Source organism: Canis lupus, chromosome 16, assembly GCF_048164855.1.
Source record: "Canis lupus baileyi chromosome 16, mCanLup2.hap1, whole genome shotgun sequence".
NCBI classification, from domain to species: Eukaryota; Metazoa; Chordata; class Mammalia; order Carnivora; family Canidae; genus Canis; species Canis lupus.
In genome coordinates, this window is record NC_132853.1 from 49,326,098 (window position 1) to 49,351,465 (window position 25,368).

At 35.2% G+C, this 25,368-nt stretch overlaps 1 protein-coding gene across 14 annotated transcripts in view; it reads right to left on the reverse strand.

The window, feature by feature from the left end:
- Nucleotides 1–25,368, reverse strand: part of TANC2 (tetratricopeptide repeat, ankyrin repeat and coiled-coil containing 2) — a 369,328-nt gene that overhangs the window by 118,606 nt on the left and 225,354 nt on the right. For all 14 annotated transcript variants that reach the window (XM_072781222.1, XM_072781217.1, XM_072781218.1 and 11 more), the window contains 2 exons: nt 24,642–24,828; nt 12,296–12,559 (listed from right to left, as the gene is read on the reverse strand). In XM_072781222.1, the coding sequence (XP_072637323.1) occupies nt 12,296–12,559; nt 24,642–24,828 (451 nt within the window). The remainder of the gene's footprint in view (nt 1–12,295; nt 12,560–24,641; nt 24,829–25,368) is intronic.

The window sequence follows — 25,368 nt, forward strand, 5'->3', positions numbered from 1 at the left end:
AAATGACAAATACCCACCATTTGCTTCAATGTGGATGGAACTGGAGGGTATTATGCTGAGTGAAGTAAGTCAGTCGGAGAAGGACAAACATTATATGTTCTCATTCATTTGGGGAATATAAATAATAGTGAAGGGGAATATAAGGGAAGGGAGAAGAAATGTGTGGGAAATATCAGAAAGGGAGACAGAACGTAAAGACTGCTAACTCTGGGAAACAAACTAGGGGTGGTAGAAGGGGAGGAGGGCGGGGGGTGGGAGTGAATGGGTGACGGGCACTGGGGGTTATTCTGTATGTTAGTAAATTGAACACCAATAAAAGCCTTATTTTTCAGCCCTTCCACATCTTTGTCACTTTCCCTGTTTTTTTTTATGGCTTCAAAGAGCAGTAATCAAAGCTGGGCAATAAAGACTTTGTAATGCAAAGTGAAGGTGCTTGTGTAGCACAGACTAATAAATCTCTACACTTCAAATATTTCCCACAGTAAGAAACAAATTAAAGCTCCAAAATTTGTTATTTTTTTAAATTTTTATTATTTATTTATGATAGTCACAGAGAGAGAGAGAGAGGCAGAGACACAGGCAGAGGGAGAAGCAGGCTCCATGCACTGGGAGCCTGATGTGGGATTCGATCCCGGGTCTCCAGGATTGCGCCCTGGGCCAAAGGCAGGTGCCAAACCGCTGTGCCACCCAGGGATTCCCCCCAAATTTGTTATTTTTTAATAAGAAAAATACATATAAGGTACTTTCTAAAGCTGATAAACTGAAGAGTAATATGCAAAGAATTATCAATGACAAGTAGAATCTTCTACTCACATTAAAACAAAATTCAAATGAAACCTTTAATAGTTGAAAGTGTGGTAAGTTTTGGGTTACTGCTACGGCAATATTAACAGTACATTATATAATTTTAAAGCAAGGTTCTCTTATTAAAACTGTTCTATATGCCAATGCACTAAAATAGTTTGATATGTTGTAATAAAAAGAGAATGTATATTTCATTAATAGAGGGTGGAATGATACAGTGGAGGAAAAAAGCTGTGGTTAAGGGGAAAAAGCCCTTTTTATCTATATTATATTCATCTATGAATCTTTTAAAGATTAAACTCAGGGAGATCTATACTCTGAGTACAGACCTGAGTAACAGATAATTCATTTAATTTCTCTTTACTGAAAAGACCCGCTGGCAGGTACTACTAGCCGCAGCCTCAGATAGGTTCATTTTCCAATTCAAAGAGCTTCTGGCAGCATTTGTTAATATAAATGTTTAGTGTAAAGTTAACAAGCTTTGCTAAATGAATCTTCACCATAGTAATTCCTAGGAAAACAGACATCAACTGTTCTATTGCTTTATTTCACAAAACCAAGAAATGTAGTTGTGTGTGTGTGTGTGTGTGTGTGTGTACATGGCAGATCTACAGGGACACACATATTACTACTTCACAGTGGTACTCTTACTGGGAAACTGTCCTGGTAAATTTTTTTGAGATAGTTCCATCAAGTTAAATTAATACTAAAATATTTAGTGAGGATCCCTGGGTGGTGCAGCGGTTTAGCGCCTGCCTTTGGCCCAGGGCGCGATCCTGGAGACCCGGGATCGGATCCCACGTCGGGCTCCCAGTGCATGGAGCCTGCTTCTCCCTCTGCCTGTGTCTCTGTCTCTCTCTCTCTCTCTCTCTGTGTGACTATCATAAATAAAAAATAAAATAATAAAAAAATAAAATATTTAGTGAACACTTTCCAGATACAAGCATAGAAGATAATTAGGTTAGTCAAAGTGAACTGAAGAAAGAGGAAAAACAAATCTACAATAAAAAATTTTATGTGAAAAGAAAATGCTTTAAAAAGTAAATGTCTATGTAAAATCTATCTCTAAGTAAAATTTATTTCATTAAAAATTCTTGATTTCAGAGAAGAATGAGGGAAGTGGAAAAAGAGAGCATATATATATATATATATTTTGAGATCCAATCAAAAGATTGAAACAGTTGATTCATTTATATATAACATTTAACTGACATACTTTTTTGAAGTTAAAATAACAAATAAGCAGGCAGAAAAAAATCCAGCAGACAACCTTTGGGACAAAACATTCCAGAGGCAACTCTATATTGAGTATGAAACCAGTTTGAATCGTTTCTTCTTATATCATTTGTCACTAGTGCAAAGAAATTTTGGTAGCACAGTTGTCATTCTAGCTGAGCTGAGAAGGGAGTTTGGAATGATGTTATGTTGCTATAGCCTGGGCAAGAAGCCACTCTGCTGTCCTTACACCCTTGATTCATAAAGCCAACATTCTGACTGCTGAAAAGCCCGTATTTTATTCTTTATAAAATCCTGATTATAGCTTCTGATTGGATTCATCTAAATCCCTCATGATTCCAATTTTCCATTTACCTGATTCTTAAGATCCTTTTCTTAGGAAAATGAGCAGCTCCAAACTTTAACAAATAGATGGTAAGAGTTTATATTTTAACTGACTACCACTGCTTTTATGTTTTCTTGATAGACTCCTCATTTTCACACAAAGCATTGAGGACAGCTGTTGCAAGTGAGTATTTCCTGCTTCCACATCCTTTCAATACCCAGCCAATCTCATTTAATTTTTTTTTAAATTTATTTATTCATTCATGAGAGAGAGAGAGACAGAGAGACAGAGACACAGGCAGAGACACCGGCTCCATGCAGGGAGCTTGACGTGGGACTCGATCCCGGGTCTCCAGGATCACGCCCTGGGCTGAAGGCGGCACTAAACCGCTGAGCCACCAGGGCTGCCCAGCCAATCTCATTTTAAGACATCAAGGATGACCATAGACATCCTACTCTACAATAATTTCTGCCATGCAACTGCAAGTCCACAATGTTCTCTCATTTCTTCCAACACAACAGGCTTAAAAAAAAAAAACACGCAAAAAACCCCAAAACCCACACAGTAGTGATTTACATTTTGAAAACAATAAAACACAGTAGTATTTTTTCATATCTTAGAATTTTAATTTAAAAGTATATATACATCTAACTTTAGACTCAGAAAACTGAGCTACTCTAGGAAAAACTCAAGCCCTGATGGTAGAGACTGCCCAAAATCAGCTTTAATCACTTTATCATTTGAGTTAAAAGTGTTTACTTTCAGTAAATAGCACTACCTTCATATGTGATATAGGTGGAGCTTTTATTTTATTTTTTTTAAAGATTTTATTTATTTATTCATGAAAGACATAGAGAGAGAGAGAGAGAGAGAGAGAGAGAGAGGCAGAGACACAGGCAGAGGGAGAAGCAGGCTCCACACAGGAAGCCTGATGTGGGACTCAATCCCAGGTCTCCAGGATCACACCCTGGGCTGAAAGCAGGCGCCAAACCGCTGAGCCACCCAGGCTGCCCTAGGAGGAGCTTTTAAATGGTACATCTAAGTATAAAGACTTCACTTGTTTGAATCTTTGTTTCTAAAAGTATACAGCTTTTGGATCAATCTAATGGATCAACATATTTATACTTATAATAATCTTCTATTTTAATAGGTAATAAAGAGTATATGGTTGTTTTAAAATTTTCATTAGATATATTTTTTCCATTTATGTTGCAGGTGAATTCACAACTCAGAAAAAAGTTTTAATAAAATCATCATAAACATATGCATATGTACTGACCCCACTTCTTCTAAGTAAAGTGTTATAAAAGTGATTTTTTTAAATCATGGGTCTTATGGAATAACATAAGCAGTTTTATTCTTTAGAGTTCAATGCAGCAAATTAATTTAAATAATTTCTTGGGATCCCTGGGTGGCGCAGTGGTTTGGCGCCTGCCTTTGGCCCAGGGCGCGATACTGGAGACCCGGGATCGAATCCCACATCAGGCTCCCGGTGCATGGAGCCTGCTTCTCCCTCTGCCTGTGTCTCTGCCTCTCTCTCTCTCTCTCTGTGACTATCATAAATAAATATAAATAAATAAATAAATAAATAAATAAATAAATAATTTCTTGACAATTTCCTGGTCCTGTAGCCCCGTAAAGATACCGAAATCAAGCCAAAATGGGTGATTCTCTTCCACAAGTGGGAAAAGTCTGTAACATGGCAAGACCATTTAAACAATTATTCCCCCAGAATTTTTGAAGTGATGCAAATGGTATTTTCACCTCATTATTCAACATTATTTCATCTCTAAAATAACTATATTATTCTTACTGAGATAAAATTTTAAAAAGAGAAATTTAAGAGCCGGATTTGAACAAGGTCTTTTATAACTGGCATTCACATTATTTCTTCCCTCAGCTATTTATATGCTTAGAATAATTTAATAAGAATAAATAAATACACTGGTTTTTCTCCCCCCTCTATTTTAAGCTATCTTGTGTTTGAAATCCTCAGTTACTCCTGTTCACCAAGGAGATTCGAGTATTTGATCTTCCCACACTTCCCCATACCACTTATATGTGCCCATTAGAAAGCAAAGGAAAATATAAGTACATCTAGAGCTCTATCTAGAGTGGTCTATCTAGAGAGGTCTATCTAGAATCTACTAGAAAGGATCCTCCAGAGCTAAGAAAATTTGTTTTAAAAAACGATGTAGATACTTAATCATTTAAACTACGAGAGGTTGTGGTCTTACCAAATATTTACACATTATATAGTTAGCAGGATAATACCCTGCAAAAGTAATTTTATTTCTCTACATTCTGGAAACATTTTCAATCTATAATCTATTAAATTTTGAAGATAACTGAGTCCTCTGGTTTATAGTTCACTTTCCTGCTTCTTTGTGAGGATACTGAAACCATGGTTTCCAGATACAGAAAACAATCCAGTACAAACTATTCCCTGACCTATGACTTACCCTGTAGGCAACACTAGATCTGTTTATATTACATTCAACAAGGAGAAGAAATAATTCTCTGATGAGTATATTCATACTTTAAAAAAAATATATTTTATTTATTTATTGATGAGAGACACAGAGAGACAGAGAGGCAGAGACACAAGCAGAGGGAGAAGCAGGCTCCATGCAGGGAGCCCGATGGAGGACTCGATCCCAGGACTCCAGGATCACGTCCTGGGCCAAAGGCAGGTGCTAAACCACTGAGCCACCCAGGGATCCTCTATGTTCATACTTTAATACAATTTGTACTACTCTGACAGTCTAAAATCCTACACTCTAGGACAGATCAGGCTTCTTTTTTTTTTTTTAAGATTTTATTTATTTGAGCAAAAAGAGAGAGAGAGAACACGAGCAGGGGAAGGTGCGGAGAGAGAAGGAGAAGCAAACTCCCTGCTGAGCAGGGAGTCAGACACTAGGGTCCATCCCAAGACCCTGGGATCATAACTGGAGCCAGACATTTAACTGACTGAGCCACCCCAGAATCCTGTGATCTATCTGGCTTCTTATGGTACATTTACTTTTTACCTTTTTTGGAACAAGCATGATCAGTACTACTTAAGATTCTGAAAATCTATGCTAGCCAGAAAAGGCCTATTGTGGTATGACCACTGTGATAAGTGGAAAAATAATCAACAGCATAACAACATAGGCTGTTATCCCTTTTACTTTTTTTAACATGAGGGAGGGACTGAAGAGGGAAAAGAAGACTGTAGAAAGCATGTAAGTGAGGACAGAAAAATATTTTCTAATACTTGAATTTAAAACAAATAAACTCCAATAACAAAGAAAAATCATTGTTTTGTAATATTTTATATAAAGTGTACTTTCTATTAAAAAGATAGAGAAAAAAATGACACCAAAGCATGATCCAAGAAAAGAAAAATTTGATAAATTGATGTGATCAAAATACATCAATAAGAAAATGAAAAGATAAGCATTAGACTGGAAGAAAATATTTTGCAAACCCATCGTTTGATAAAGCATTGTATCCAGAATACACAACAAATGCTTACAACTCACTAAGACAAACAATCCAACAAAAAAAATGTGCAAAAGGTTTGAAAAGATATTTTACCAAAGAAGATACATGAATAGGTAATACACACACAAAATAAACTCAACACCATCAGTCATTAAGAAAATGCAAATTAAAACTATAACAAAATAGTATTTCACACCCGCCTGAGGAAGTATAATAAGAGAAAAGACCATAACAAATGGTTGGAAGAATGTGGATAAACAGGAATCCACACATACGTTATGGGTGGGAATGTAAAATCGTGCAGCTACTTTAGAAAACAGGTTGGCAATTTCTTAAAAAATTAAACATAAATTTACCCTATGATGCAGCATTTCTACTCTTAGGTATCTATTCAAGAGAAATGAAACCATATAACTACTCAAAGACTTGCACATGAATATAGTAGCACTATTCAAAACAGCCAAAAATTGGGAAAAATCTAAATGTCCATCAACTGGTGAATGGATAAAATGTGGTACAGTCATACAAAGGAATACTATTTGCAATAAAAAAGAACAAACGGGGACACCTGGGTGGCTCAGTGGTTGAGTGTCAGCCAATGGCTCAGGGCATGATCCCAGGGTCCTGAGATTGAGTCTTACATTGGGCTCCCCAAGGGAGCCTGCTTCTCCTGCTCCCTCTGCCTCTGTGTGTCTCTCATGAATAAATAAATAAAATCCTTAAAAAAAAAAGAAAAGAACAAATTTCTGATACATACTATGTCATAAATGAATCTCAGAAACATTATGCTAAGTGAAAGAAGCCAGACACAAGACACCACGGATTGTATGACTCCATTTATATGAAATGTCCAGAAAAAGTCTACAGAGATAGAAAATAGATCAGTGGTTGCCTGGGGCTGGGAGTGGGAATGAAATTAGTATTAAATAGACATGAGGACCATGTCATCATGACATGATCTTATTGGGATGATGAAATGTTCCAAAAGTGATTTATGGCAAAGACTGTATAACTTAGTAAATATGTTATAAATTACTAAATTGGGTGGATTATATAAAAAGGGGTGAATTTTATGATATGTAAAATATAATTCAAAATAATTGTTTTTTTAAAAAAGGATAAAGTCACACAGAGACTGCTGCTTCAGGACTTTACCTAGGCTAACAATGAACTAATTAGAATCATTTCTGGCCAGTTTGGGTATTGATCCTAGGTTTATGTTCTCAATAAATGGAACATTTTAATTGTCCGTTTGCTGACATTACTGGCTTTCTCCTCTCCTCTCCTCTCCTCTCCTCTCCTCTCCTCTCCTCTCCTCTCCTCTCCTCTCCTCTCCTCTCCTTTCTCTTTTCTCTCTCTTGAGGGAGGAGGGGAGGAGAAAGAATCCTAAGTAGGCTCCACATCCAGTGCAGAGCCCAATGTAGGGTTTGATTTCACAACCCTGAGATCATTACCTGAGCCGAAATCAAGAGTCTGACTGACACTTAATAGACTAAGCCACCCAGGTGCCTCCTAGGTTATTTTTAATCAACACTAAAAATAGGTATTTCTCAAAGATCTAGTTATCACCAAGAACCACTATTTCTAAACTAAAGGGGAAATTCTTCTAGAAAGACAGAAGCCTAAATACTTCATACATTTTTTTAAATTGAGGTATGATTTATATACCTTATGTATATAAATCTTAAGTGTATAGCTCAATAAATGTTTATAAATATACACACCCATGCAACCACTGTTCAATCAAGATACAGAAGGCTTCCTTGATATTTCCACCAAAGGTAACATTACTTTTAGTACTATCACCTTAGAAATTACATAGTTTTTGTATGATTTTTTATACTTTATAGAAATATACATATTCCATATAGTATGCCCTCCCCATGATGTTGTCTATAGCAGTAGTACATTCTTTTTCACTGTTGTATACAATTTATTAAGCCAGTCTACTGTTGATGGACAATTTGGATGATTTTCAGCTTTTGGGTTATTATGAATAAAATGGATATGAACACTCCTATATTTATTTATATTTATTTTTATTAGTTTTTGGTGAATATAAGGACTTCTATTTTTCAGTAGACTCCATGCTCAACACAGGGCCTGAACTCATGACCTGAGGCCAAGAGTCATGTGCTCTACCAACTGAGCCAGGCAGGCACCCCAGAATGATGTATTTTTGATGGCCATTCTATGCAGGAGTGGAATTGACAGGTTTTAGGTAACATGCATATATAGTTTTATACACCTTTAATAGATCTTGCCAAGCACTTTACAAAGTGCTAGTACCAGTTTATTATTATACTCCCATTAACAATGTCTAACAACTTTAATTGCATCACATCCTCACTAACACTTGCCATTCCGTTTAATTTTGTGGGTATGGGTATAGTGGTATCTCACTGCCACAGAGTGGGAAGGTCCAATATTTTATTCTACTTCTAACACGCCTGGATGGTGGAAGAAGACATGAGACATCTAAGATGAATGAGATTTCATTACTCAGAAGAATAGCAAAAGCCAGAGTATCAACACTGGTGGCACTCTTCTGAGGCCCAGTTACCACAGGGCAATACAAAAGGGGGTGATAGTGGCATATGCACTGTGCCTATAAACTAGTTTGTGTTTCTAGGAATTTATATACATGGAATCATATAGTATATACTTTTAATCTGACTTCTTTCACTCAATGGAACCGTTCCGAGATTTGTATGTGTTGCTGCAGTATCAATAGTTATTTCTTTTTACTGCTAGGTAGTACCCATTGTAAGGATATGCTCTAATTTGTTTATCCTCTCAGCAGCTAATTGTCATTTGGGATGTTCACAGTTTTGAGCTATTAACAAATAAAGCTATACATCTTTGTAAGAATATATACTTTCATTTCCTTTCTATAAATCCTGATTTTTTGACCTCACATGTCTCTTACATATATTATAACTATATAGGTATATATTATGTATTACATATGTAATATGGATATTATATGTATGATACATATTTTAAAGATTCTTAAGTAATAACCTTTGGAGAGGGAAACTAGGCAGAGAAGGGAGTGTTTTTTCCTTTTTCTTCTGTACTTTTGTTTGAATTTGGATATTTTACATATATACATACTATGTAACATATATGAATCTTTAATTCCTAGAATATGTCAGCAGTAACCTCTAGGCAAGGAAACTATGGCTCTTTCTTTTTTTTAAGATTTTATTTATTTATTCATGAGAGATACACAGAGAGGGGCGGGGGGCATAGACACAGGCAGAGGAAGAAGCAGGCTTCATGCAGGGAGCCTGATACGGGACTCAATCCGGGTACTCTGGGATCATGCCCTGGGCCTAAGGCAGGTGCTCAACCACTGAGCCACCTGGGCATCCCTGTGGCTCATTTTTGTTTTGTTTTCTTCTTGTATTTCTAACTTACAAAAAACACTAATATATGTTATTTTTTAAGGCAAAAAAGAAGAAAATCTCCCAAGCCATTTTCTCAACTCTACAAAATACCTGGCAATTCACCCCCTATAATTCTGCACATTACCACAAGCTGTTGACAAACTATTATCTCTAACTCCAGGCCCTCCTCCTTCTCCTAAATGGATGGGTATATAATAGCCATTTTTCTAAACTGCAAATTTGATAATACAGCACCTGCTTATACTGACTAGCAACAAAAAACCCTCAATACTTAACATCAGAGCACTTAAGCTCCTTGGTATCACCTTTGGCATCACTTTTCACTATTCCTTCACTATACCCAGGTTCTGGTCATGGTGAAATGCCAATAATGTGCCAAGTTCTTTAACTTCTTTGTGCCTTCCTCTTTTTTCTGTCTTTCTTGTGACTTCTCACTCATCCTTTTCTGTGATATCTTCTATTCCTCTCTACCCTCTCCCCCACCTTTTTATGAGATTATTTATTTACTTATTTATTTAAGAAAGAAAGAGAGTGTGAGCTGTGGGGAGAGGCAAAGGGAGAGGGAGAAGTAGACTCCCCACTGAGCAGGGAGCCTGATGTGGAGTTTGATCATGACCTGTGGGGAATGCAGACACTTAACTGAGCTACCCAGGTGCCCTGTCCTCTCCCCTTTGCACTCAGATGCTTCCATCCTCTGTGTTCCTATGGTACTTTGTAAATTACTGTGTTATAGCAGTTATCACATTGTAGCTGACTATTCTACAAAAACAACAATGGATGTCAATTAGAATTCCATCCTGTAATTCTCCATATAATTCCTATCTTACTACTTGCTGGAGTTAGTGTCCCAAAGAATACCCAAAAAGTTACTGAAGTCTAAGTGTAGCCACAAATATACTGATGCCTATGAGTGGTAGAGTTGTTAAATGGCAGTTAGCAAAAATACACCACAAAGATAGAAGACCCCCAAATTCACAGATTGGATTACAATTCCCTGAAAACTGACCATGATTTAAAAGATTTTATTAAGTAACTAGAATATCAGCTCTTACAAAATAAGATTCTAAATAAACAAAAATCTTACAATCCACACAAAAGAAAGGAGGTACTCTTTACCTGCTAAAATGTTACGTCCTTTGTAAAGTTTTTTTAAAAAAAACATTTCAAATGGTATTTTTTACCTGGTGATTAAAATATCTGGTATAGAAAGCTGGGTTCTAGTCTCTGCAATAGAGCTATGAAGTCAATTTCTTTTAAATGTAACTCAGTGATACTTCTGACAGGTGCCTTGTGCTAATTTCTAGAAGGCAATAGTGTTAGAAAACTTCAGAGAAAGTAAGGGAAGGATAATATTTGGCTAATTAGTCCTGGACAAGCCTTTTTTTTAAATTTTTTTTTTTAAATTTATTTATGATAGTCACAGAGAGAGAGAGAGAGGCAGAGACACAGGCAGAGGGAGAAGCAGGCTCCATGCACCGGGAGCCTGACGTGGGATTCAATCCCGGGTCTCCAGGATCGCGCCCTGGGCCAAAGGCAGGCGCTAAACCGCTGCGCCACCCAGGGATCCCTGGACAAGCCTTTGTACACAATAAGTTTAGTATCTGCAGAGGGTAGAATAATGAATCTACAGATATTTATGCTCAAGGAGAGCAAAGTATTTTATAATCTCTCTATTTTATAATCTCTCCAGTAAACTAAAAAAAGAGGACAAGAGAAGCTTATTCTTCTGACTCCTACTAGGTGCTCAGTGCCATTCTCAAATAACAGAGTAAAAAATTCTCTTAGAAATCACTGCAGCTTAGTTAAGAAGTACACTGGGATGTACCATTAAGGCTGGTGGCTGGTGGCTGTATTTCCCAAATTTTATGCAGGCAAGGATTTAAATGCTTCTCTTCTGGAAAGACTGTATTTGTTTAGTACTTTCTAAGTTATAGCATTCTAGGATTCTAATATGACATCAGTGGGGATCAATATATTCCAAAGAATCTAAGAAAGAAAAGTTCCCGGCACTATATAAAAGTGAATAATCTTGAAAACTTAGTATTAAAATTGCCTATAGTTATCCATCTTCCAGATGAGCCATAATTATATTACTCCATGTGATGACTGATGCTGATGGCCTCCCAGAGGATGGAACAAAGAGTAATGTTTTAGAAAAGGTACAAAAAGGCAAGAAGCATCACACTATCATCTGCATAACATAAATCATTACACTTGGGAAATAAGAGCTTCTAACTACAAAAAGTATTTTATTACCTGGTGTAGGACAAACTTTATAGGCATTCATCAGACAAGTAAGAAAGACAAACATAACTATGATTTTGTAGTAGAGACAAAGTCTAGATGGTATGGCATTCTGAAAATGCCAGAATGCCAAACTATTCTGCAAAAGCTCCTGGTCTGAATTATTAAGTAGCAACTTAGCTGTATAAAAAATATCCTTTGACATCAGTTCTGAATAGCTGCTAAAGAATAATGACTCCATACTCCTTTATGACTGAAACTGCTAGGAGTGTCTGAGTTATTCTTTAGTAATAACTGGTACCTGGTGATTCTTCAATGATAAGACGGCCAGGGTATTGTGAAAATATTGAGCTCTTGGACTGGAAAGTTGAATTCTTGCCTGCCTGTCACTCCCTCAAACTATGGATGATGATTTCTGATAATACAACTTCTACTGAAATATACTTCAATTTAATAATTTTTTTTTAAACTGGTGTTTTTAAAAACCTCAAACTGAAATCTTTTCAAAGGTTTCAGATGTAAAAAATACTTTTAGAAATTCAACAATATACTTTATAGATTTTACTTCTGATTTCATGCATGCTGTTACACATTTTGGGAACAGAACTAAACAACCACTTGAACATGAGCCATCCCCCAGGTTCAGAAAGATATACACATACATATTATCGAAACACAAAAGAATAGCTTAGTCAAAGAACACAAATGGAAAATTCTATTAAAGCAGAACTTACTTTCATTTAAGTATATACCCCAGTAAAATGGTCAATTTTTAAAAAAATCTTACCTGCTACTGAATTTGGTCGTGGCATAAGATACAGAGGAATAGACTGTACTGATTGTGATAAAACTGATTCCAAATTCCTCTCTGGGATCTTATTCAGACTATAGGTGGAAGCCGTCATGTTTTCATCTACTCGATACAAACAGGAATCCATGCTGGATTTTTGAGATTGCCAAGGTTTTAGGTTTCCTCCAGATCCTAATTCTTTACTGCTTTCCCCAACATATTTTGTGCGTTCTACGTTTTCAGAATAGCTTGTCAAGGTAGCTGAAAGACAGAGTAAAACAAGTTTAAAAAAACCCTAAAAACCTACAGATTAAGCTGTTTACTACTATCCAAAATCATAAATAGCTAGTAAGAGTAGTAGCAATATTATTTTTTTAAAAATTATTCATGATCATTTTATCTCTATCATGAAGTTTAAATAACTGAAAGCAAAATTTAACTATCTCTTATATATTTTCTCTCATATCTCTCCTATTTTTACTTTAATAACTCTATTTAAATGAAACTAAATACATTCATACATCAGTGCTAAAAGATCTACAGCTAGGGCCTATCAATGCTAAAAATTTCAGAATTTCATCAAAAAGGGATTGCTGGATAGCTCCCAAAGTCTCAAAAAGATCTTTATACTCTTTTAACCCATATTTTCCCTCATTTAAATTTATTTCCTGGCCCCTTATATGTAATTAAGAATTAGAAAAAACAAATGGTCCCTAAGTAGATGTTAATATAGGAGAAATAATCTGTCCAAATAAGGAGACAGTACAGGGCCTTCTTGAACAGGTAGCCTCTGCAGTTCTAGCTCTATGTTCTTTAATGAAATCAAACAAAAATTGAAAGGGCTTCTAGAATTTTATCTAGTCTTACCACTAATTATAAACAGGACTTCTAAACAAAAATTTTCATCAGCCATAGAAATGCAAGGATTAAAAACATTAAAATAAAGATTATAAAAATCTTAGCAATAATTCTAAGAATAAAAGAGGTCATCTCAGGAAAGCTTTTAATATGTTAGTGCATATTCTCTTCTTACATTTTCAATGTACCTGTTGTGAAAAGAAGAAACCTAAGTTTATTGGGTACTTTCCATGATTCCTTTTAGTGAGGTTTTCTCTTTGGAAATTTAAATGGAGTTCTGGACTTGGTAGTAACAAGGGGAAAATATGAGTTATAAAGGAAGAAACCCTGGTTGCCTTCAAGCTTTGTTGTTCTTTACAGAATAAGTTTTCCTTGCATCTGAGAATTAACTGCTACAAACTAGTCTCTGTATCCTCACTGCTAGTAAGGGAGTCTGGTTTTATGGCAACACCTCCCTGTCAATTCTGTCAGAGGGGGCAGTCACCGTTACACTTCTCAAAGATGACAGTGCTCCCCCCCCCCCACTCATACCAACTTGTGACACATCCTTTTTTTTTTTTTTTTAAGATTTATTAATTTATTTGAGAGAGGGGAGGGGAAGGAGGAGAGGGGGCAGAGGGGAGGGAAGGAACAAAGGGAGAGGGAGAATCCTCAAGCAGACTCCTGCTAAGCATGGGGCCCAATGCAGGGCTTGACCCCAGGACCCTGAGATCATGACCTGAGCTGAAATCAAGAGTTGACACTCAATCAACAAGCCACCCCGGAGCCTCAACACATCCTTTTTTATATATTGTCCCTGTTATCTTTTTTATACGTTGCTGGATTCAATGTTAGAATTTTGTTAGGCCTTTTATGTCTATGTTCATAAGAGACACTGGTCTGTGGCTTACTTTTTAATATAATTTCTTTGTCTGATTTGGTCTTAAGGTAATATTGGCCTCCCTCATTAATTGTTCTTTTAACTTCAGCCTCCTGGAGCAGTTTGTGGGAAAATGGTATTATTTCTTCCTTAAACTGTGATAGAATTTACCTGTGAAGGCATCTGGACTAAGTTTACCTTGTGGGAAAGTTTTAAACAACAAATTCAATTCATTTTTAACAGCTAGAAAGCTCTTTAGGTTATCTTTTTCTTCTCAAATGATCCTTGGTCATTTGTTATTTCCAGGATTTGTCCACTTCATCTAAACAGTCAAATTTATTGGCATAAAGTTGTTCATGACATTGCATTACCCTTTGTGGGGTCTGTAGTGACGTCCCCTCTTTCATTCCTGATATTGATAATTTATATCTCCTTTTTTTCCTGGTTAATATGACTAGAGGTTTATCAATGTTTTTTTCAAAGAACCAGCTTTCAGTTTCATTGATATCTGTTCATTATTTCCTATTCTGTTTACTTTGATTTGAAGTTCTTTTTCTTCTTTAAGTAGAACTAGTTTGCTAATTAAATAACTTCCTTCTTTTCTAAAATAAGCATCTAATGCTATAAATTTTCTCCTGAGCACTTCTTTATTACATTCTAAAATTTCTGATGTTTTGTTTTCATTATCATTCAATTAAAAATATTTTAAAATTTCACAAAATATTGTGATTTTTTTGACCTGTGTTATTTAAAAATGTGTTTAATTTCTAAGCATTATTGAAAATTCCCAATATTTTTCTATTATTGGTTTCTAGTTTAAACACAGTGTAGTCAGAGAACACAGTTTGTAATGGTTTAGGTCCATTTATCTTTATTGAGACTTGTTTAATGAACTAAAATATGGTCTCTTGGTGAATCTTCTGTGTATAGCTAAAAAGAATCTGAACAATGCTATTGTTAGGTGGACTGTCCTATAAAAAATAATTATGTCAAATTGGTTGATAGAACTGTTTAGGTCTTATACATGCAAATTGATTTCCTACTTGTTCTTTCAACCACTGAGAGATAAGAGTTAAAAATCTCTGTTTCTGCCATTTTATTTTATTTTATTTTTTTTATTTATTCATGATAGGCACACAGTGAGAGAGAGAGAGGCAGAGACACAGGCAGAGGGAGAAGCAGGCTCCATGCACCGGGAGCCTGACGTGGGATTCGATCCCGGATCTCCAGGATCGCGCCCTGGGCCAAAGGCAGGCGCCAAACCGCTGCGCCACCCAGGGATCCCTGTTTCTGCCATTTTGAAGCTAGATTTCTGCCACTTTGAAGCTTCATTATTCAGCGCATAAACATTTAGGATCATTATTTCCTCTTGATGAAATGTTCCATTTAGCACTATGAAATGATTTTCCTTGATAGGTCATCACTGTTTGCTCTGAAATCTATTTTGATATTCTTTGTTCTGAAATGGGTGAAGGAAGGAGATGACGAACATACATGATGGCCTTAGAACCAGCAGGAGCAGCAGGGACTTAATTTTCATTTACTAGCCCTTTCTAAGTCTTTTTGGGAGACTGCAACTAGTCATCCTCTTGAAGAACTGGATTTGGATCTCTCCTCTCATAAAAGAATTGAGAGTATCACAATATTATGTTCCCAAGTGAGACTAGATGCCAAAAGAGAATACTAATGATCAATCTATGTAGTGCAAGGGTTAAACTGGATTTGCCACTCTAAATTACTCACCTGCCTGTTGTCTGGCTACATGGACTCTAGCAAGGTGAGGACTATTCCCATGGGTTGGAGCTGGGCCCCTGTTATTAACATCCTGCTCCAGACTGAAGGGTTGCCTATAATGGCTATTCCTGGCCCTTTGGGATAATGATGGGCACAAGCCAACATCTGTCTGTATTGTATACTGCCCTATAGCCTCTCTCCTCTGACCCTAGACTTCCTGGTTGCCACTGAGACATATGAGATACAGCAGAGCTACTGGATTCAAGCACTTGTAAGAGTGGGGGAAATAGTATCGTATTAGGGCTAACATACCAATGTGAGAAGGGAACTAGCAGTAATATCACCTTCTAATTCCCCCTTCCACAATTCAGAAATGTATGATCTCTCTGAAGACTTTCAGTAGAATCAGGCAATCACCTTTGCCAGCTCTGTAATTCCTTTCCTTATATTTGCTTCTCCTCCTTTTCTGCCTTACTCCTCTTCATTCATATAGTGTTAGCACATAACTTTTAGTCTCAGGCTCTATTTTCTAAGAAATCTACACTAGGGAAGTCTTATTGATTAAAATGTTGGAACTATAGGATATTCTTAAAGCCCATCCAAGTGTTCAAGTCTGTTAAGATACTACGTTATTTCAATATACAGTCAAAACTACTCACTTTAAAAATTCATTTTATATATACAGACTTTCAGTCATGAGTAGCCCAATAGTTACTTTTTTTGCCACCAAACATAATGTTGTACCTTCTCCAATGAGATTATTACGGATTCTACAGCAATATTTTATAATTTCTAAATGTGTTCAGTGATAATGTATTTGTATTATGTATGCATGTATCTGTGTGTGTTCTTTAAAAACAGATGTATGCTATGTATGTATCCTAATTTCTGAAAATTGTCTTATTAATTTATAAAATATAAACTTTTTTTTCAGTAAAATTTGACTGAAATAATATTTCATTTGGTGTAATAAAGATGTGGTGATTCAGCTGGCTTTATAATTCTTGCAAGAAGCTTAGAGTTCACACAACTGCTATGGTCAGTATGCTGAATCAATCCAGAGAATGAAAACTGTTTCCCAGAGGACTTGTCTACATGTAAAATGTCTGTTATTTAACCCCTTACCTTTTATATTTTTTGTGTGTTGTGTTCAACAGAAGTTTTCATTATTAAGTCCCTAATCAGATTTGGCTAAGATGTACCTGTATCTATGTGGTCTTAGCCTGATATATATCCCAGAAATATACCCCTTTCCTCGAGATAAACCGTGAGCATATTCAGTACACCTTTACAGGTCTGAGAAAGTAGCAATGGGATTCACTATTTTAAGTATCTCAAGTAATTTATAAATAATATGTAGCTAGTTAAAACTGGTAGCTAGTTAAAACATCAAACTCCTGTAAACATAGCTAAATTATAACAAGGATGACAATAATAGTTATCTCATTTAAATAGAAGCTTTGGCAGAGATGCATGTTTGATAAATTAAACATGAGAAACTGATAATTAAAAGAGTGATGCTGAAAAATTTTTCAAAACTATAGGATCTATCAACAAAAATTATGAAAGTCCTAATCAGTGGTAGAAAGATTAGAGAAACTATGAGTTAATTTGTGGTACATAAAGATGGAATGATTCAGTGGCCTAAGGATCTTACTTTAGTTTTTTCTGGTGCACAATGGTCTACAATCATGGGGGCACAAAAAGCAAAAATAGACAACTCACACAAAATACCAGAAATAAAATTCTCTAGGTAACTATTCCCACTTACAAATTTTGTACACTTTTGCTTCATTGATGCTTTTCACTGAACTTGGTGGCTTTTGGCTAATTCCATTCAATAAATTTTTACTGAGCAACTAATATGTATCAGGCTATAGGAACAAGATAGGTCCTTAATCCTAGAAGAAGGACAATTTTGTGGCAAAAGAGATCATACACAGAAAAATGTATCGAAAATGATATGTTATTTTTAATAACAACAGGCTATTGTCTGTATATTTTTCAACTTTATATATGCATCCCATTTTATTCAACCATTCCTCTATAGTGAGACCCTATATAATTTAAGGTCATCAAGGTAACTGAAGCATCAGAGAAAGCAGTAATATTTTCATGTATGTGGTTACTACAAGTTTCAAAAGCCCAAAGCCCATGCATGCAGTCTATGTGCCAGATAAGCTGGCCTAGATGAATTAAGCACTCATATGTGTGAAGTTTCTATAAATGAAGTTGGACACAGTTCCTCACTGAAATATACATATTTGTTTCCCTAATCTATCATTATTTCTAATAATTACCAGGTGGAACAGGGAGAAAATATTGAGTCTCAAGTAACTGAAGAGATTTTTCTGAGACCTTCTCCATTTTGCTTCTTTGATATAGAAAAAAAAAATTGCTGCCTTAGTATAAAGAACTGTTTATGTGACATGTCTGTTCATACTGCCACACAGGCCAGGAGGAAATAATGTGAGGAAGAAGGAATCACAGGTGTATACACAGGCTTATTGTGAATAAAATTAACTTTATATCTTTCTAAACCAATTTTAGCAAGGTGTAATTTACATACTATAAAATGGACCCACTGTAAATGCACAATTCAATGATTTTTAGTAAATTTATAGATCAGTGCAATCATTACTGCAATTCAGTTTTAGAATGTTTCCATAACCCCTAGAAGATTCTTCATGCTGTTTGTAGTTAATTTCTGTTCTCATCCCAGTACCAGGCTGGAATTTCATAGAAACAGAATCACACAGTATGTAGTCCTTATGTTGGAGTCCAATGCATTCTGTAGCATTTATTAATAATTTCTTCCTCTTTATTGCCTAAATAGTATTCCACTGTACAGACAGTCCACATTTTGTACTTCCATTTGTCAACTGACAGACGTTTGGACTGTTCCCAGTTTTGGGCTACTACAAATAATGCTTCTTTCTGAGACATGTTTTCATTTCTCTTGGATCTATTCCAAAGACTGGGATCTGCTAGGTCATATTGTAATTTTCTGTTTACTTCATAAACATAAAAGTAACACATGAGGGTAATACATGAAAGTTCTAGTTTTTCCACACCTTTGCCAATACTTGGTACTTTTTTTAAAAACAGCCATTCTAGTAGGTGAGTGGTAGTGTCTCATTATGGTTTTAATTTGCACTTTACTAATGACTGATGATATTGAGGATCTTTTTCTCTGCTTATTAGTTATACAATGTATCCTGTTTGGTGAAATGTCTATCAAATGTCTTTTGTACATTCTAAAATAGGATTATTTGCAAACAGAAAGTGGAATCAGACCTATAAATACAGAGAACAAACTGATGGTTGCCAGAGGGAAGGGAAGGGGGATGACAAAAGGGGAGAAAGCGATACAGGTTTCCAGTTATGGACTGAATAAGTCATGGGGATGAAACGTACTGCACAGGGAATAACTGTCAATGATAATTGTGTATGTGTATGGTGTAGCAGTGTACAGTGACAGTGTATGTTAACAGATGACTGCTACACTTGCAGGGAGCACAGTATAAGGTATACAGGTATTGAATCACCACACCGTTTACTTAAAACTAATGTAACGTTGTGTGTCAGCTATACTAAAATTTCTTTTCAAATATAAAAAAATAAAATTGGTCTGTCTTCTATATTTTAAAATTAATAGGACTAATTTTTATCTTGACTTATTACTGTACTTTTGTTGATAGAGACTAAATTTTTAATACCATATAATAGTTCTAGGTCATCTGTCCTGAGACAGAATTATTTTAGAACTATGCATTGTCTGTAATAATTAGGGCCAGGGGTTTTGAAGTCATACAGACCTGAACTTTAATCTCAGCTTTGCCTCCTACTGTCTATATGACTTGAGACTAATTATTTTTGAATCTCAGTTTTTTTAATTCAAGGAAAGATTATTACATTATTATATAAGACAGAGTTACTTTACAACTGGACTGGTCCAGCCCTATGCTTATCTCTGGGGTTGCCAGTCTAGTACTGATTCTTTTTACTTACTAATGTGAAACATTAGGAAAACATCATCACAAACAACATGCATAGTCACAGATACTCCATCTTTATAGGTGTTAAGTGATATAAGACTATAGGATATAAGACCAAATTTGGCAATAAAATCAGGACTTAAAAACATTCTGAGATATGATTAAAAGAAATAATAATTTGATTAAAAGAAATTAAAAGAAAGAATTATACCATTCTAGAAAGAACTGTGACCTCCAGATAAACAAAAGGAGAAACAAAATGGACCCATGCTTAAGTTCATTTTGCTATATAAACCATACCAAAAAGGAATTGTTAAAATTTAACATGAAAAAGGAATAGTATAGAAAAATAAATATATCTCACGGAGGTTAAATTATTAAGATTTTTGCTTGAAGCTATATCTATATATATGTGGTATTATCAACTAGGCACATATATAAGACCATTATACTACTAGAGTTATACCAATAAAATAAAAAGGGAGAGTCACAGATATAGAATTACCATACAAATACCTGACAACTGTGTTGGTGACATTTCACCACATATTTAAGAAGGGTTGTAAATTTGGAGAGGGAAGCTATGATTGGAACAGAGAATGCTTTCTGTGGTAGAAATTAACTCATGTCTGGAGTGAATCCAGACTACACAGAATAACATAAGTCACGGTTATTTAAAATCTTAGAACCCTAGAGAGGAACTTTTTACATTTATAAACTTAAAAATTCAGGAAGTGTGCATTTCTAGTATTCTGATTCTTATAACTAGGATTCTACATATTTTGGTATGCTGTATGAGTGATATAGTCAGGCACATGAATTGCTAAAATTCTGATAACTATAAGTGGAAAATGCAGTGCATCATAAAGGATCACACTGAACTGACCTATAAAGGACTTTAAAATGTATAAATTAAAACATTTAATAACTTTTGTGCATTTTGTTAACAGGGCAGGATTTAAAAACAGAGCACTGATAACAGACCATCTTGGAAGTTTTTCTTTGAAATAATGAAAGCAATACGTAATTTGGAAAAGCAGATGTTTGTATAATAAGAGGGGAAAATACTTAAAGAAAGCACATTTAATAATTAATGCAGGTCAGTTGTGAGATTTCCAATAACAGTATCTTCAACTATTATTACTTATGTCACATTCAATTTTCTTCCAACTCAAATTGCATTAAAAAAAAAACAACAAAGAGAAACAAATCATTTCTCAAGATAAACTGTTCATATATAATTTGTTAACTATTCTACAGTTGAAGTAATTTTATGACCAGATATTATTCTCATTCTTCTAATTTTGCAAGCAAATGTTTCAGTATTTATACACATTAAAAAATGGAAGTTCATCATTCTTTTAAATTAGATCTGCTATCCACAAAGGCACTTATGGTACAAGGAACACAATTTTGGAAATTTACCAGAAAAAATAAATAGAGAAACACTGCCAGCTATAAGTCAAAGCAGTATCCCCTTTTTAATTTTCAGAACATACGAACATTTATTCTGAACATTACATGTGTTACGTTTCCCTTTGAAAGGTAACTATTTGTAAACAGATTTTGTCTGATATGTCAGCACCATCTCTTTTGCTTGGATAAAAACATTTCTAAAGCTTTGTTTTATATATGCCAACACAGAGGATAGGCAATGATATATACTCTAACAAAATCAACAGAAGAACCCAAGAAGAAGTGTGGCTGGGATTATAAAAGTCATTTTGCTAAAATTAATCATAAGAAAATTTAAGAGAACAAAATTAGTCAATGGAGAATTCTAATCTCTACTATTTATTCAAAATCTAAAAAATCTAATACTGATCTTGTACTTAATGGTCACTCTAAGTACTGCCAAAACATAATGCAAATTGCCAGGTCAGTCCTTGGTGCCCTCCCCTTCTCCCTTCAGCTCTTCTTTCATTTGTAAACATTTACTTAAGCACCTATTATGCTACCACATGCCGGTTACTGGATCAGGTGCTACAGATACAAATGAGTAAGGCAAAGTTTCTGCTAACAAAAAATTAACAGATTAATGGCGGGAAGCAGGTCCAAAACGTAATTATTACACCACACATTAAATGCCATGACATCTATATGCTCAGGTGTTATTGGGAACATGGAGTAATAATATATATTGGATAGGAGTTGGGAGTGGAAAACTGAAGAAAGATGGTGGTAGTAGTAGTGACAGAATACGTAACTGAATCTTAAAAAATCCATCGGAGTCTTTCATATGTAAGAGAGAGGAGATTACAGGCAGAATAGTCAATATGAGCAAAAGCAGAGAGGTGAAACAACTGGAATGCATCAGGTAATGATAAAGTCTAATGTTGCTAGAACAATATATACAAGGCTACAAGTAGTGGGAAAGAAGGCTGGAGAAATTGGCCATGGTCAGATCAGGAGGGTCTGGACTTTGTTTTATAGGTAAATGGAGTCAAAGGAGTGATATGATCAGATTTGATTTTTCAGGTAGTTCATGTCCACCTTATAGGTAACAGAATCAAAGTAAGTGATTTTCAGTTAATTTACTTTGGTGGTTGTGTGAAAAACAGACTTGGAAAGGACAAGATAAAAAGCAGAAACAAGACTTACATTTGCACTAATCTAAGTCAAAGATAATGAGGACTGCCAAGGCAATACTAAGAAAGATGAAAATCAAATCCAGGGATGAGAAATTTAGGGTGGGGGAAGGGAAGTGGGAAGGACTCCTCTCAGCTTTCTAGCTTAGGTTCCTGTGCATGTAGTGAATATTCTGGACAACTTTACACCAATAAATTTGAAAAAGATAAAAGCCATAACTAAGGAAAACAGATTAAAGAAGAAAGAGAAAGCTTAAAAAGTCCTATAGTATTAAATACAATGAAGTAGTAATTAGGGGTGCCTACATCACACAGTGAGTTGAGTGACCAATCGTTGGTTTCAGCTCAGGTTTGCGGTATCAAGCCCTGCATTGGGCTCCATGCTCAGTGAGGAGTCAACTTGGGATTCTCTCTCTCTTTCTCTCTGCCCCTTCCCATTGTTCTCTCTCTCTTTCTCAAAAATAAAATATGAAAATCTTAAAAAAAAAAACACACATAATGAAATAGTAGTTACAAAAATCTACATGAGTATCAGGTCTGGATTATTTTAATGGCAAGTCCTACTACATATTCAAGGAACAGATAATTCTAATCCTCCATAAACTATTTCAGAAGTTAGAAAAAGAGGCTACTCTTCCACATTTTATTTCTCTATTTTGCTAAAATATTTAGTCACTTAATGACTGTATCTTTGTAAAGACTTCTCCTATAAATAAATCACAAATTAGAAATTATCATGCTAAGTCCTGAGGATATATAAAAACTGTAAGACATGAATCCTGCCTTTAAGAAGCTTTGCAATAAGTTTTGAAATCAAGATATGTGAGTCCTCCAACTTTGTTCTCTTTTTTCAAGATTGTTTTGGCTACTCAGTGTCCTCTGAGATTCCACATGAATTTTAGGATGAGTGTTTCTATTTCTGCAAATAATTTTGGATTATGATAGTAATTTCACTGAATCTATAGATTGCTTTGGAAATATTATCACTTTACCAATATTAAGTTTTCCAATCCATAAACACAGAATATATCTTCATTTATTTAAATTTTCTAAAATTTCTCAAGCAATATTTTATGTTTAATGTACTGGTCTAAGTTTAGTGTACTGTTTAGTGTACAAGTCTTTTATCTCCCTGGTTAAATTTATTTCTAAGTATTTTATTCATTTTGATGATATTACAATAGGATTATTTTCTTAATTTTCTTTTTGAATTGTTCATGATTAGCATGTAGAAATGCAACTGGTTCTTGGCTGTTCATTTTATATCCTGCAACTTTGCTGTAAAATATATTCTTTTCATTGGGGCACGTGGGTGGCTCAGGTCATCATCTCAAGATCTTGGGACTGAGCTCCACATCAGGCTCCCTCCTCCTCAGTGGGGAGTCTGCTTATCCCCTTTCCTCTGCCCCCACTACACTACTTATGCTAGTGAGCACTCTCTTGCTCTCTCTCTCAGATAAATAAAATCTTTAAAAAATATTCTTTTCATCTACTTATTTTAAATAAAAAATTCACATGTTGATATATATGCATTTAAGTAGTAGAGATATATTTATTTGCCATGGTATTAATATCTGCCATACCATCTAAATAAATATTTTGCTTTGATAACTTTTAGAAGGAAGCCAAATGAGGATGAAATATTTTCTTTATGTCTAGCCTTTTCAGCTTTTATCATTTGTTGACCAACCTCTCCTTCATCCCTTCCCCTGAACCTTTTATCTTTTTTGACTTGCCAACATTACACTGACCAAATTCTTTTGTCTAAGTACTCCTGTCCACTGGCTCATTCTCCCACCTCTCATTTCCTGCTCAATTTGAATGTGCCCTAAGATTCTGTGCTCACTCCTGTTTTCTTCTCTGTGCATCTCCTTTCTTCAGATTCCTCATTTCTCAAAACTTAACTCATTTCCACTTGACTGACTCCCCTTAGTAAGTATACAATAAGCAATACATATATAAAGAACTGAGAGCCTCCATGAAGCTCTACTAGTTCAGTGAGGAATGAACATTTTCCAAACCACTTCTGTTAGCAGATAGATGAATTTACAGGAAGAGGTAGACAAAACTTCTTCTATCCACCCCTTCTTTTATCAAGTAATATCTTTAAAGAAGTGGTTAAGCAGGGAGGGATGCCTTTCATTTTGTTTACCTTTATTTCTCTTTCCAACATCATTAAAAAGAAAAGGATACATTATATATATATATCAACAACTCAAAAGCAGAATTTTTGAAAACCTTAAGCTTGTATAATTATTTTAAAAAGAAAAAAAAATCCAAAATGACTAACATAAAAATGAACTCACCAATAATGCCACTATCTCTGCTTTCAAGGGTAGAGGTTGGACTAGTAACAGCCCCATAGCTGCAATCCTTGGCAGTTGCATTTGTACTGACTGGCGGGAGGGTGGAACAGGGGCTGCTGGCTGGTGGAGACGCAGTGCTACTTGTCAGGGTGGAACAGGGACTTATCCGCTGGGTGATTGCTGAGGTCTGAAAAATTGGAATGAAAAACAAACAAGATAAACTGATCAGCTGTTAAAGTAAAATGTATCTTATGGCAAAACATACGCTTTGATGAGAAAAAGAAGAAAAATCTTATATACATAGCTTTTACATCTATGAGGTACTAGTTATTTTTTGCCTTCTAGGATAAGATATTCTGCATTGTATAATTAAAGTGCAACTAGATACATTTAACACAAGCAGAGACCATGGCCAGTTTTTCTGCCTAAGAAATTTCTAGTGACAGGTATTCTTTATCACTGCCATGAATTCATAGAGGGATTTTTTAATTAAGCACAAGTTGTCCTTGCTTTTTCCTATCAATAAAGCTATTCTGAAGGCACAGAACTTAGTCTTGTTAATACTTTTCTTCGGATGAAAAAAAATATAAGTGCAGTCAAGAAAAAATAAAAGTAAGGTTCTTAATGTGAAAAAAAAAAAGCTTTTTTTTTTTTTTTTGATATATAGGTGGCTGCCCTGAGTTAGTAAGGGAATGCAGAGAAAGTGCCTTATGCTAAAAGTCTATCA